The sequence below is a fragment of the Sinocyclocheilus anshuiensis genome, unplaced genomic scaffold, assembly GCF_001515605.1.
Source record: "Sinocyclocheilus anshuiensis isolate Anshui unplaced genomic scaffold, SAMN03320099.WGS_v1.1 scaffold147, whole genome shotgun sequence".
Taxonomy (NCBI): domain Eukaryota; kingdom Metazoa; phylum Chordata; class Actinopteri; order Cypriniformes; family Cyprinidae; genus Sinocyclocheilus; species Sinocyclocheilus anshuiensis.
Window position 1 is genome coordinate 1,228,352 of NW_015549585.1, and position 14,783 is coordinate 1,243,134.

At 36.5% G+C, this 14,783-nt stretch overlaps 1 protein-coding gene across 1 annotated transcript in view; it reads right to left on the bottom strand.

Annotated features, from left to right (window-relative positions):
- Positions 1 to 5,728: 5,728 nt before the first annotated feature.
- LOC107657983 (voltage-gated potassium channel subunit beta-2-like) overlaps positions 5,729 to 14,783 on the bottom strand; it is a 45,521-nt gene continuing 36,466 nt past the window's right edge. Inside the window, exons 12-14 of the mRNA XM_016446341.1 lie at positions 14,491 to 14,611; positions 10,882 to 10,970; positions 5,729 to 5,977 (exon numbers count right to left, since the gene is read on the bottom strand). Of these exons, the coding sequence (XP_016301827.1) occupies positions 5,888 to 5,977; positions 10,882 to 10,970; positions 14,491 to 14,611 (300 nt within the window). The 3' untranslated portion in view covers positions 5,729 to 5,887. The remainder of the gene's footprint in view (positions 5,978 to 10,881; positions 10,971 to 14,490; positions 14,612 to 14,783) is intronic.

Below are 14,783 nucleotides of genomic sequence, written 5' to 3' on the forward strand. Positions count from 1 at the left end.
GAGGTGAGCGCAGTATTTTTTTTCCTCGAGAGACATCATGGCTTGCAAACGAGCGAAGCATGGCAGTTGCCCCGCCTCTCTCCTCCTCATTAGCATTTAAAGCTACAGACACAGAAATGGCACGTCCTAAGGAAAGCTCATTGTGGGACTGGCTCGTAGTGGCTGAAATTCTGCACCAAGGCTGAATTTCGGGAAAGAGACTTCAGATACAGTACTAAGGACCACTTAGGCCTATATAAAAGCATCCAAAAAGCAGCATGTCATGGGACCTTTAAGAAAATCTGGGTTCAATACATTTTTTTCCTTTTCTTTCTTTTTGAAAGAAATTAATACATTTATTCAGCAAGGATATATTAAATGTAATTATAATAAATATATAAGTATAGTAAAGACTTGTTAGAAAAGATTTTAGTCATCAAAGAATCCAGGAAAAAGTATGACAGATTCTAAAGAAATATTAAGCAGCAAAACGGTTTCCATTATTGATAAATCATATTAGACTGATTTCTGAAGGATCATGTGAATCACTGAAGACTGGAGTAATGATGCTGAAAATTCAGCTTTGATCACAGGAAAAAATTGCATTTTAAAATATATTCACATAAAACCATTATTTTAAATTGAAATAATATTTCACAATATTATGTTTTTTTTTCTGTATTTTTGATCAAATGCAGCCTTGATGAGCATATGAGACTTCTTTAAAAACATTAAAAATCTTACTGATCTCAAACTTTTGAATGGCAGTGTATATAAAATGTAAGCACTAATGAAAATTTAAAATATGAACAATTAGGGCGAATCAATTCATTATGAATAATTTATTGCTATTGTGTGAATAATATGTAATCATTTAATCAATAAAAAAAGTGTAGTCTGATTTTTTTTTAAATGTAATTTAATTTAGATTACGAGCACTTCATTTGTGTAATCTTATGTAATCCAGATTACATGTAATCAGTTACTAGCCAGCACTGCAAACCAGAATGCCAACAGCTTTATTAATGTATTTCATAAGAAACCTCAAAAGACAAAGACACAAACAGGCTTTTTTTTTTCATTGTCATCATTTTATAGTTGTCATTTCATAGATACTGCTGTACATGTCTAAATTCAGATTCAAGCACAATGCAGTCAGCAAATGCCTTTTGATGAAAACAAAAGAACCAAAGGCTGGAGTGATCAGGACCATGAATACTCATGTGTATATATATGTACAAAGGTCAAACTATATACAGATACATCTGACTCGACATACAGTATTTCTCCACAAAGCGTGGAAATGTAGCTTGCCATTGTATACATTTCACAGAATTATCCAAAATGCATATTCAGTGCAAATAATTGCTCTTTGTAATCTTTGTCATCATCATCATCATCATCATCGTTGTCATCTTCAGGTCAGTACCACCGAAGGGCAACAAAGAATGGTAAAAAAATAAAATCATATTTTTGTCTTTATCGTTGCAAAATATTAATGAAAAATAATCTCCTCGGGAACTAAAGTATGGTACTTGAAAATAATACTTCGACACAACCGTCATCTCTGACCTGTCAAATATGGACTGATAATTACAGATTTATAAGCAATTACACTTTCCCCTGTTTTTCCAACCATTCCACTCTGAACTTAAAAGGTCGCTAATAAAAATCCTGCCACTTTTACAAACTACTCGGAGGCATGGGAAATAATCAACGATATTCACGGCGTCTTCACGAGATATTTCAGATGAGCAGACTCTATCAGTGCCTGTAAAAGCAGTCAACATGAGAGCAGAAACAGCCTGACGTGGTACAACACTAATAACATGAAAATAATACGAGACACAAACTCAAACATGAGTCCAGTCAAACGCACTGATGAACGCTGGGATTCTGGCAGCTCTGCTATCGAAAACACCAAACTAAACGAATAAATGCCGTTATTCACAAATCTACTGCTCACAGTAGCTCTCGCACACGTTAATGATGTCGTTTCATTTCGCTGATATTTCAGTTTACTAATATTTTGGTGACAACACAATGAAATATAAAGGAATGTTTCAGATTCAGTAGGACTGAAGCTCTATGGACATCACGAACACTTGTTGACAGTAATGAACCAGCAATGCTCTAAGCTTATGAGGCAAGAAAGTATTCAAATATAGTTTGTCAAGTGTAGGGCTGTGCAAAAAATCTAATGCGATTTTCATGCGCATCTCGGGCAATGACTCGCCTGTGATTATGAACGCGGTTTTGCGTAGCTTGTCAGTGAACTACGGCTCTGTGTAGTAAATGCCGCTCCATCTGAAAGCACGTGCTGGAGATTTACTACTAATCACAGGAGCGCCTTTACTGACGAGATGCGCATGAAAATCGCATTTGATTTTTTGCACAGCCCTACTCAAGTGCAATCTTAATACTTCAGCATTATACTAGCATGATAATAGTGTGATAAAATGTTCATAAACACATCTGTCACATGTTGTTTCTTTTTCTTTTAAATCAATTTATTTATATTTATTGTTCTTAATTGATTTTTTTTATCATCAACTAATTTGTTTTATTTGCTTGTCTTTATTTATTTGTAAGCATTTAGCTACCACTTTATTATCATTGTTATTATTTTTTTAAATGATTTTATTTTATTGTCTTAGTGGGTAAATTTCACAAAGAAATATGCAGGAAATATTTTTTGACCCTAAAATCAATTATAAGTGAAGCCTATTTTAGGACGATTATTTGTTTATTATTATCTTCATGAAATAATGATTATTTGACATTATCTTCATGAAAATGAAGTAAATTTTTGTCTGTAATGCAAAAAGGCTGCAAACATTGTAAATTTCACATAAAATTCAAAACACAAATTCTTTTTACACAGCTGCACATTTCTGCTTTTAAAAGTACATATCTATTTTAAGTACATTACTGTTAACAAAATACTTGGTTTGTTTGAAATTATTCTGACATGAATCGACATGAACCTAAAACATTCCTTTAAAAGGGGAAAAAGTAAAAGATGTTAACTCTATAAATGTAAATCAATCATCTCCAATTAAGCAACTGCCAAACAAATAAAGTGCAAATCTTTCAGAGACTAATAGGAATAACTGCACCGTTATTATACACAGTAAATGTACGTGGCTCCAAACGCTCTTCAGAGACACACAAACACACAGATGAGATGAACGGACACCAAACTTCAACATTCAACTGGTTTTAAAGTCATGATTTGAGTTGTTACACTAAGACCAATTTATCTCCCATAAGTACACAACTCCCAAGTTTTGTTTGTTTTTTTTAAACTTTGACTCTGATCTTTAGAGTATTTTTAATCACTACCATGAAGAACAGCAAGCTCATCTTTTTTAGAATAGTACAAAAATGATCACATCTTGCCAACATTATGGGATATGAATTGTGCAGCAGATGTGCTAGTAGAGCTGTGAGCGCATGGATCCCGCTGCATGCTTTCCAAATGAACCATGCAATTCCCTTGTGCTAAATCAGGGACGCTTTGATTAAACGCTGCACTTCACTAATTGATCAACGTTTCATTTAAAAAAAATACCTAAAGACTGCTTATCATTCATACTAGGTGCACTATGTATACTTGCACTAAGTATGTATATATGTACTTATACTTCTAGAGCGCAGAGTGAATATACAAAGTGAAGAAAGATGTGCAGATACATGCTGCTAAATGAGCCATCGTCTCTCCGTGGGAAAGAGGACACGGGAGTCACGTTACTGACGGGATGTGGGATAAATCTTTGGCTTCAGCCACACGTGTCATCACCGGTACATATACAAGATATGCCCAGTGTCCAGAAATGAGATGAAGAAACAGCAACGGCTACTTCCTAACGATGTATTTCACACACACACACACACGCACGCGCACACGCACACACACATTTTAGCGCAGTCCCTGAGCTGCTGACACAAACAGGTCTTTGCTCCTATTGGGCAGGTGAGATAATGCCGTTGAAACAGTCCGCTTTCCTATTGGCTAGGAGCATCTGTAACAGGTGAGCGCTGGAGTTCCACCGGCCCCAGCTACACTGCAGACAATATAATCAAATTGCTGTTGTTTTTTGCTACTAATAGACATAAAATCACAGGGTGATCAAGCAGAACTGTGTTTTACATCTGTTTAGGGTTGAACCTGCAATTTTTGTGTTAGCAGCCCATTATTTAAAACCATTAGGCCACCACCACCCCATGTTTCTAATTGTTTTTAATCATCAATAAATTTGCCTTATGTGGTGAATGATTTTAGGGTGAAATATTAGCTGCAATTTTTTCATGACAATTACATTAATTATGATATTTTGTATAATATAATTTCAAGTTCTTTTTTATTATTACCATGACACATTTTTGTACAAAATGATATAACTTATTATTTTAGGACCATTACAATTTTTGTGCAATGTGATAGTTTTATACAAGTATATTTTTAGGATCATCAAATTTAAAAAAAATTTTTTTTGGCAATATTGTGTGACAATTATTTCCAGGAATGAATGACTTCCTTTGTTATTTCATCTAATAAAAAAATTAAATAAAATCATATACTGCAATGCATCATGCCTGGACACTTTTAAAAAATTGAAATCAGTACAACAAATATTAGCATGATGTACACTTGATATTAGATTTAACAATTTTATATATATATTCACATTACATTAAAGACAATTTATAAGAAAAATTTTCTTAATTATCATGAAATTGCTCACAAAAAATTAAATAATTTGTAATTGTCCTAAAATCATAAGTAATATAATTTGGTATCTTATATTATATTGTTTATAGATATTGATTTTGAGGTGAAATATGACCAGAAAATATTCTTTGACGTTTCTTAACAGTCACTCTTCTCATTTAAAAACTGCAGTAATCGTATTAAATACTTTTGAAGCATGCTTATCCCATTAGTACTTCAGATAATTCAATCTATTCTTAAACTCTAATAAATCAGCGTGAGTAACTGTAATATCAGTCCACTAAACGTGTGCGCTGGGAGTAGGTTACTGTGGATGGAAGAGCTCCGAGGCTCATCTCCAGTAATCACACAGACAGCTGCCCTCCGAAACCACAACATCTGATGGAGTGATCGGACACCAGAACGTCTCTGTTAGCAAAGCAGTGACACATGAGAAGCCAGGGCCGTGTTTTGAGGCTAAAGAGTGAAGAGCGGACAGTGAAACGACGCCATGCCCTGTGCAGAATAAGGAAAAGCGATTGATTTTTGCCCCGTTCCACACAAGAGAGGAGCTGCTTTTAAGTGAGTTTTCACAAAGCCGCTCTCGCTGATGTTCTCTTAAAGTGCTTATTGGTTTGCCTGCGAAGGGGGGGGGCGTGTGCATACGTAACGCAGACGACACAGTGAAGAGTTCTGGGCCGGGACACCTCGATGATGTGAACAATGTGTGCAAACCTAAAAGGATCGCATGAGTGGCTATGGATCACCTATTTCAGCTTGAGCTCCATTTTTGTTATTATGCAATCATATACAAAAAAAAGCAAAGGAAAAAACTGAATATTTCCAGCAACCAAGCAAGCATGTTATTTTTTAATATGTTTTTAAGCATAATATTTTTAATTTTGTTCTTAATTACCCTAATGATCTGGTTTTAAAGTACCCATACGGATGACTCCGTGAGCACGTATCTTCAATGCATCGCTCTCTATCCTGCATGTCAACCCCTCAGTCAGTGAATGTGTATTTTTTTGAATGTTTTGTGTATTTTTTCACGTGTTTCCTGCCCTTCGTGTTCTAAAAGTATTGCTCTCCAGGGTTTGTTGGTGCTTGCCCGTCTCACACGGCCGGTACTCATTCAGTAAAAGCTGAAGCGAATGGAGGATCAGGCAAAGGTGGGTCCCGTCTGGTTCCACACTAGGAGCGGTAGTCCTTTTTACTGTAGGGCTTGTTGCCCAGGATACTGTCCACCTCGTGCACGATGGAGGAGGATAACTTTGGAAGAACCTGCGAAAAGAGTTTCAAACTGAGTGTGGATTCTCTCTATATATATAGCTCTCAATAAAAAGTGTATCTTACAAAGTGGTTCTCTTATGTAAATGTACATGTAAATATTTGCACACCTTTCTTATTCATTTTTTAAATAATTTTGAGATTTAAAAAAATGAGCTAATTAAATATTTTAATTAATATTCACTAAATAATATCCTCCTAATATCTGAATATTTATAATATTTGCTCACAAAAAAAAAAAAAAAAAAGCAGCAACAACCAACAATTGACCCTTTTGCTAAGCTCCGCCCACCTGCTCAGACGAGCTTTACAGAACGTCCCGTAGGAATGGAGATTTCTGTGAACAGCATGATTTGCTGTAAAATGGACTCATAAAGTGATTAAAATCGAACGGATTATTCTGGAAAGCATGCCATTATACTGTTAAACTGCTGTAACAAGATTAAACTGGCAGAGTTTGAATCAGAATCGATGTTTCTCTCAGCCAACCAAACACAGAAAAGACTCATCTGATAGCCATTAACTAAAACATCTCTGCAAGAAATATCAAAATATAGGTACCTTCTGTCAATATTAAATGCTTCGGCAGTGTTTTATGTTGGGCTTGGGATCATTTCTGTACAAATTTTTCTTGCATTCGTTTTCAGTTAAAAAGAACTAAATGTCTAATAATAAAGTGCTGCAGGGATGATGTATATTTCTAGACCAAAACCAAAAAAACTAGTTTCTGCTCTACCGGTTCCAACATCCTAAAGTCAATTAGTTTTTTGAATGGGTTTTTGGTTAAATGCAAACCGAAATACTGAACTACAGGAGAAAAAAATGTTGTCGCTAGCATCCGAAGGCAGAGGTGCTACCTGCAGCTAAAAAACCAGTGATGTTTACACCTATGGCTACACAGAGGTCAGTTCCGCGGATACACTTCAACTTCGATGAAGAGATGTGGACGGAACACTTTGGCATGTGAGAGATACGTTTGAGTATGTGCTGCAGCTTGTGAGAGCCTCTTTAGAACGAAAGACTACTGGCTGGCGAAAACCGCTGGAACCCCGACCTAGAGTGTTGTGCTGGTACACTACCCCAAGTGAATACAGGACCATATCCTGTTTGTTTGGCCTTGGAATATCAACAGTCTGCATGCTTGTTCATCAGGTAACATACGGCAGTATAGTTACCCTTACGACAATTAAAGGGGTCCTATTATGCTCTTTTACAATGTCTTGATTTTGTTTTGGGGGTATACTAGAACATGCTCTCATGCTTGGTGGTTCGAAAAACGCATTATTTTTTACATAATTTACATTATTACAATACCTTTCTCCGGCATATATATGCAAACTCATTCTCTGCCAGCAGGAGGTGCTGTTGGGGTGGTAGAGATCAAGGTTTCCCCGGTAAAGCCGCGGTCACACTACACTTTGAGCATGCGAAATTCGTTCGCACGCTGCAACGGTCGTGATATGACATCATGCTCTGCAGCGTCTTTTTAAAAACTTAAATTCAACACAAACAATAATAATAATACATTGTAAAAACATACAATCTACTCCACTTTCCTGCAGCGCTGCAGTTTTAGATTTATATTCTTTTAAATAAGATAGGAGGTCATGCTGTGACGTATCGATCTGCCGTTGGTCACACGGTGTCACATGATGCGAATTCGCAGGACAGAGTTCACCAAACTTGAACTTTGGAATGCAGTGAAATGCGAACATTTTTTCGCACAGGCTTATGTTTTTGGTCTGGCGCATTCGCATGCGTATGAATGGAATTCAATGGAACGAAAAGTCTAGTGTGACCGAACACACACTAGACACAGACCGTGACACAGCGTTGCGTGTAGTTAGGACACGGTGTTATAATGATAAAGCAAAATTAAATTTCCTGTAAAATATAGAATATTATGCACAAAATAAAATAAGCAAAAATTAAAAAAAATATATTTATTGTCATAATATAAAACCGGAGATTACGCTATGCCTACGTCCTAAATCATCCACTTGAAAGCCACTCTCTCGTGAACGCGCGAACACTTAGTAACAGGTAACACTTTATTTTAAAGGAGTCATATGATGCGATGAAAATTTTTCCTTTCTCTTTGGAGTGTTACAAGCTCTTGGTGCATAAAGAAGATCTGTAAAGTTGCAAAGACTAAAGTCTCAAATCCAAAGAGATATTCTTTATAACAGTTAAGAGTCAGCCACACCTACCTAAAACGGCTCGTTCTAACACGCCCCCACATATCTACCTCACTATGTGGTGGAACGCAGCGAAATGCGTTTCCAGTCTGACGCATTCGCATGCATATGAATGGAAGTCAATGGAACAAAAAGTGTAGTGTGACCGCGGCTTAACGGCTGTACACAAAGCAGCGCTCCGCTAAAAAAACCACTGCTTTATCAGACATTACATGCAAGATTAAATGAAAATGACATCCAATCTTTTGAAGACAGTCGGTTTCCTTCAGAAATACAGTGATATATGCTTTGTAATATCACAAAACCCGGAAAACAAACGCTGTAGTCCAAACGAGCCGTTCGTTGTAGTTCTTGAAAAGGGATTTAAAAAAAACGAAATATCTCCCTTTGGAGTGGACTTTGAGATTTGTAAGTTTGAAGATATTTTTTATGCCCAAACATACACACTACACACTGACTAAAATTCAAAAAGTGAAAAAGCATAATAGGACCCCTTTAAACCAAAAAAAAAACAATTTATTGCATTTTTTAATTACGTTTTTTTTTTGTTAAACTATCGTAAACCCCACATTAGCCATGGGTTTTTGCTTCATTTTGCATTGTACCTGTAGTAGAACTGTAGTTATACAAATGTAATTAATATGCAAAAAATCAAATCAAATGGTTAATTTTCATAAGGGTAGTTTGGCCGAGATGGCACCTGCTGACTGCCATTATATGACTCACAGAGGATGATGGTTTCAGCTAAGTTTTTTTTTTTTTTTACTGTTCTACTGAAGAAGAAAAAAGTCACCTACATCTGGGATGGCCTGAGGGTGAGTAAATGAACAGCAAATTATCATTTCTGGATGAACTATTCCTTTAACGTTAGACATTCGGCTTCATACCCACAAAACTCTCTAAGCATTTCATGTTTTGAGCCCAAAGCAACTCAGATATACACTGCCGGTCAAACGTTTGGGATCAGTAAGACTTGTAATGTTTTTTTAAAGAAGACTCTTACGCTCATCAAGGCTGCATTTATTTGATAAAAAATACAGAAAAAAAACAGTAATCTTGCAAAATGTTATTACAATATAAAATAATCGTTTCTATTTTAATATCCTTTAAAATATAATTTATTTCTATGATGCAAAGCTGAATTTCCTGTATTTTTGATCAAATAAATGCAGCCTTGATGAGCAGAAGAAACTCCTGTAAAAAACATTAAAAATCATTCTGATCCCAAACTTTTGACCGGTAGTGTACATAAACAAATGCCCTTTGCTATGGTTTTGGAATGAGCAATTAATGTTTTATAATCATTTTATAACTTTAAATGTATGCAATACTCTAATCCATGAAACTAACGAATGTCTTACAAATGTCAAATAAGTTAGTTCAACTAACTTCGCCATAGGTAACATATGCTCTGAAGACGACCCTTTGCTAGTGCTTTATATGCCTGCCTCAAGGCCAGCGTCTCCAAAGAACCATTGATGTCTTTGTTGCATGTGACTATAAGACGTGTGCAGGTGCCATCGAGGCTGCCACATACCCATCATAAAGCCTCATGAGGACCAGGCTGCCTACTGTAACCGTAAAGGTTGGCACTCTATAGTGTTGCAGGCCATTGTGGATCACAACTTTAGGTAAGTAGATGTAAGAAAAACCACAAAGGCCTTAATGTACAGAGCTTAACACATTTATTAGACCAGCACCCAATGTACGTTTTGTGCCACAGCTGCCCTAAACTAACAGTATTGGTGATTACCAAAATCCTTTTTTATGTTTCTGTAATGGTTAATCCACACCAGTATGTGCAAGCTCTTTAGTCACAGTAGTGTTTCTGATGCTAAAATATAATTATTGTTGTTATCCATGAATTTTCAAATTTACCGTTTTACAAGAAAGGCAGAAAATAGTAAAGCACTTTATTTTATTTTTTTTATTCAGATGCCCAATTACAGTTATTGACTTGTAGTCCTTAATTTAAAAAAATAAGTTTTAATGGTTGAATGTGCCGGCTCAAATTTGGGTATAAAAACACAAATTCATAAAGTTTATTTAGTTGTTTCAGTTTGTTATTTGCCTAATAAATGACGATACAATTTTTAGTTTTAAACAAGTTTTTGACAGATTCCTAAAATATTTTTGTTTTCTTATAAATTTGTTAAGCACTGTGTGTTTCAGCCTAATTAGGCCTTCTACTAGATGAAATGTTGATATTGCTTAAACTCGTTCTAGTTATGTGCTACATAAGCTATATGTTTACAGTGTTATATTTATCTAACTTTAATCATTAAGTGTATGTATATGCATGGAAATTTGTGATTTATGCACTGTGCATGTGATTGAAATTCAGGGTAGAAATTCAACTGAATTTGCATTAAATCTGGTTGTTTAATATGAAACTGGTATACATAAACAGTATGTTTTTTTTTCTCCCAACTACACTTAAGTTCCCTGTTAAAGGCTAACCTGCAATTTTGCAAATTTCCAGTTTATTCCCATGGAAAGTTTCCAACTTTGAAAATTCCCAGAATTTTGCAACACTAAACAATCGTAAACTTTTGTTGGTCACAGAGCCCATTTTCTGCAATGATCCAAAAGCCACTGCAGCACTCTATATGGCAGCAACACTAGGATTGGTCAATAATGGTTTCAAGGCGGAGCTTAGCATTTGATTGACACGTGCCACACACTCATTTGCACTCTCACCTGTATTGCTCCTATATTCTCCATGAGCTGGTCCGTGCTGGAGGCTCCGAGGAGCACAGAGCTCACACCTTCATTTCTCAGGCACCACGCTGGAGACGAGCAGCAAATATGTTGAACATACAGCATAAATAATATCATACACAACATATGACACACCCTTAAAGCAAATCCTACCATCATGAAAAGATAAATGTTATATTTAAAAGCAAAACATGTATATACAAATTAAGCCATTTCCAAAATTAAAACAGCTATTTTTTCCCACTCCTACACACACTGAAGCATCTCACACAACACACAGCAGCTGCCAGACCACTCTGTTACCATGGCTCCCAGCACCGGGACACAATGAGCGTGCTCAAAATCTGAGCCTTTTTTTTCTTTGCAGGAAGATGAGCGATATCTGCAGGAGCGCAGAGGAGGTGAAGAGGAGCCATGCTGACCGCTGCCGTTCCCTAAACACGGCCCATGCAACACCGCTGCCACACACAGACAGGAAGGAAACTCTGTGGGGATTTGAATCCCTCCTGGGAGTTTGTTTGCGTGTGTGTGTGCCATCTGTGGCACTGTGTGTTGGCACAGCAGTGTGTTTACTGTACTGCTCTGTGTGTGTGCCTGTAATACAGCAGCCATTTGGAAGAGTGTTTGTGTTTTTCAAGGCTACACTGTGTCAAACGCTGCAAATGATATGAAACATTCAGCTCTGATGTTCTGAGTAAATCTACAGTGGATTTTAATGGATTTGAGTACTTTAGCCCTAACAGATTGCTTTGTCTGAACAAACTCACACACACACACAATGAAAATGCATATGGAATACAATCATGCCGACACTGTATTAAATAGTGTTGGGGAGTAACTAACTAAAACATAGTGATTTTACTATTTTCCAAATTTTTCTTTCTACTTTTCTAGTATTTTTTTTGTGGTATACCCTGACAAAACACTACATTAGAAGTTTTATGTCACAATGTATTGCACAAAAGTGAATTGAGGCAAAAATTTATTTGAGTGAATTGATTCGTTCAGATGGTTCATTTCAATCAGGGTTATTAAACAAGGGTTTTTACTAAAACGAAAACCATAAAAAACATTTTATTTCAACACTTCTCATTTTTATTTAGTTTACCTTGACGTACTAAAATAGCAAAAACTGAAATAAAATGAATAAAACCTGTATATATATATATATATATATATATATAAAAAAAAAAAGTACGCGCTCTCTCTCTCTCTCCCTCCCTACCAAGTAACTTGTGCAATGTTTTACTTACTTGTTTTTGACATATCCGACCGAACTACAAACTTTCCAGTGATGTCTGTGAGAAAGTATATTCACTCGACAAACTCGCGCATCTGCGCCGCCGCGTGCTCAATCCACTCAGCGTGCTTTGCTTATCAGCTCGCGCACATCAGCTATACAGGTGTTAATACTGAATGTTTAGCATATTAATTGCATACATATACTTCGTAGACATCCTTAACTCCTTTCTGCTGTCTGTTGTCGGTGTTTCTTTGTCTGAATACGGCACTTATCACATGCTGTGTGGTATCGGCGTTTGGTATCAGGGCATTTTAACGAGTACGAGTACAGGAGCTCAGTATCGGGCCCGATACCGATACCAGTATCGGTGCATCCCTAGCTATCATCTTATTTTTTATAAGGTAGTTCAGCTACTTTAGCTTGCTAGTTGTAAATGAGTCTAAAAGCAGCCTCCTAACACTCTCTGATGTCAGCCCTCAAAATCATCTGCCCATTTACATCCGTGTGCAGTTCATTAACCCTCACAGCAGATCTGACCCGCAGCACTTTTTTTAAACGCACAGGCGGTGGTGTAAATGAGCAGAGGTGGCTGTACACTGGCTGTGAATTGATTGGCCGCGCTCGGCAACCCAGTAATGAGGTGTGAAATGTAATGTACGACTGCATTACAGGACAGGTGATTCTATCGGCCGCCGCTTTGGGGATTGAGGTCCTGTCAAGATTTTTATTCCCCAGCGTCCCGCAGTCGACGAATCACAGAGGGTGTGCTGTCACGTACACACTGACAATTTATGACTTTTGTGAGGTCAGGAAGATGAGGGACTTCCTGAAACTTTATGTGTCTGAGTTATGAAGGGTGGGCGGTATGACAGCAGTATAGACTGTATGACGATAGTAATGTGTTTGCTGTACCATTTATACCGCAGTGGAAATATTTGTGCAACTATGATTGAGCAGGACTGCTTCACATAATAATTCACAAGTGAGAGTGATGAAGAAACATAGTCATGCGAAAATACAGAGTGGAACGTGACCAAAACAAGTCAAGACGAAGAAGAATGAGCTTTGAAAGGATGAGTGTAATAAGTTTTACTGTTTTGTTTACTTCATAATGTAAAGCAGTTTTTTCACTAATGCCAGACTTTTTTATTATTATTACTATGTTATAAATATTTATTTTGATAAAATAACTAATAAAAACATTAAAGAAAAAATAAAATGATGACTTTTTGGGATTACTTGTTATATATATTTATTTTGATAAAATAACTACTTATACAAATAAAATAAATAGTTACTTTTTGAATTATTTGTTATAAATGATTTTGATAAAATAATAAAAAATAAAAAACAAATAAATAATGAAATTTATAAAAAACAAAAATCACTTTTCCGCATTATTCATTCTGTATATTTATTTTGATAAAATAATTACAAATAAAAAATTAAATAATTTGAATAACAAAAATAAAATAATTAATTAAAGAATTACTTTTGTAATTATTACAAAATAATTATTTGTTATAAATAATTTTTGATAAAATTATGGCTAATAAAAAAAAAGAGATTAAATAAAATAAGCAAACACTTAAGTATTTAAATCACTGAATTGACTGGATTGTCCCAAAATATTTTTTACCACATAGTTATATGATATATAAATTATGTTTTTGTTCAATTTTCAACAATAATAAATCATATATTGTGTTACATACTGTTACAGTGATATAAAGTTGCTCTGTGACAAGATTTTGGTCTTAACGCCCACCCCTAGTATTAGCGCGCACACACACACACACACACACACACACACACACACACACACTTAGAGGCTGAATCTGATGGTTTTGCCTTAAACTGGACTATTACGATGTGCAGCAGACCGTGATCACGAGCTCTCAGCTCTCAAGATTAGATTACTGTACTTTGAGAGAATGTACTTAAATCAAAGCGTCGCAGTCCTTATAAAAGCCTTCGTTCTAGATTGTACAGCACATATTTATTTGAAACGTTACACTCCATTCTCTCTGTAAAGCATTACACAACACTTCCCATCTCAGATACCATGCTGAACATCATAAAACACTATACGAAATCGATTTTCCACTATTATATTTATCACTACACTTAAGCAAGTATATGACGCTGGGAGGAACACTCTTCCATTAACAGCCACAAACTAATCGCATTTGTTCGTGAAGCCATCGGCAGACGGACAGACGCTTCCGCTCCGGTTGTCTGAGGAAGGGGAGGATGAGAGGGGGGGAGGATGAGCGAGGCACAGGACGGACGGACAGACAGACAGAAAGAGAGAGAGCGGCAGTGTGTCTTTGGGTTAGGCGTACCGATGGCTAGCTGTGGCAGCGTGCAGCCCAGCCGCTCAGCGATTGCCTGCAGCTCTTTCAGCTTCGCCTGCTGGCGTCGGCCCTCCTCGCTCAAGATCTTGTCCTTCAACCACTGGTAGCCCTGTTAACAACACAGCACACCTGCTCAAAAACAGGGGCCCACGCCTACAGCGGTGCACTTACACACACACACACACACACACACACACACACACACTTGAAACTCATACTCAATAAATAGTCAATGTGGTAAGGCAGTGTTGAAGCATGCATTCGTCACAAAAAACCTATCA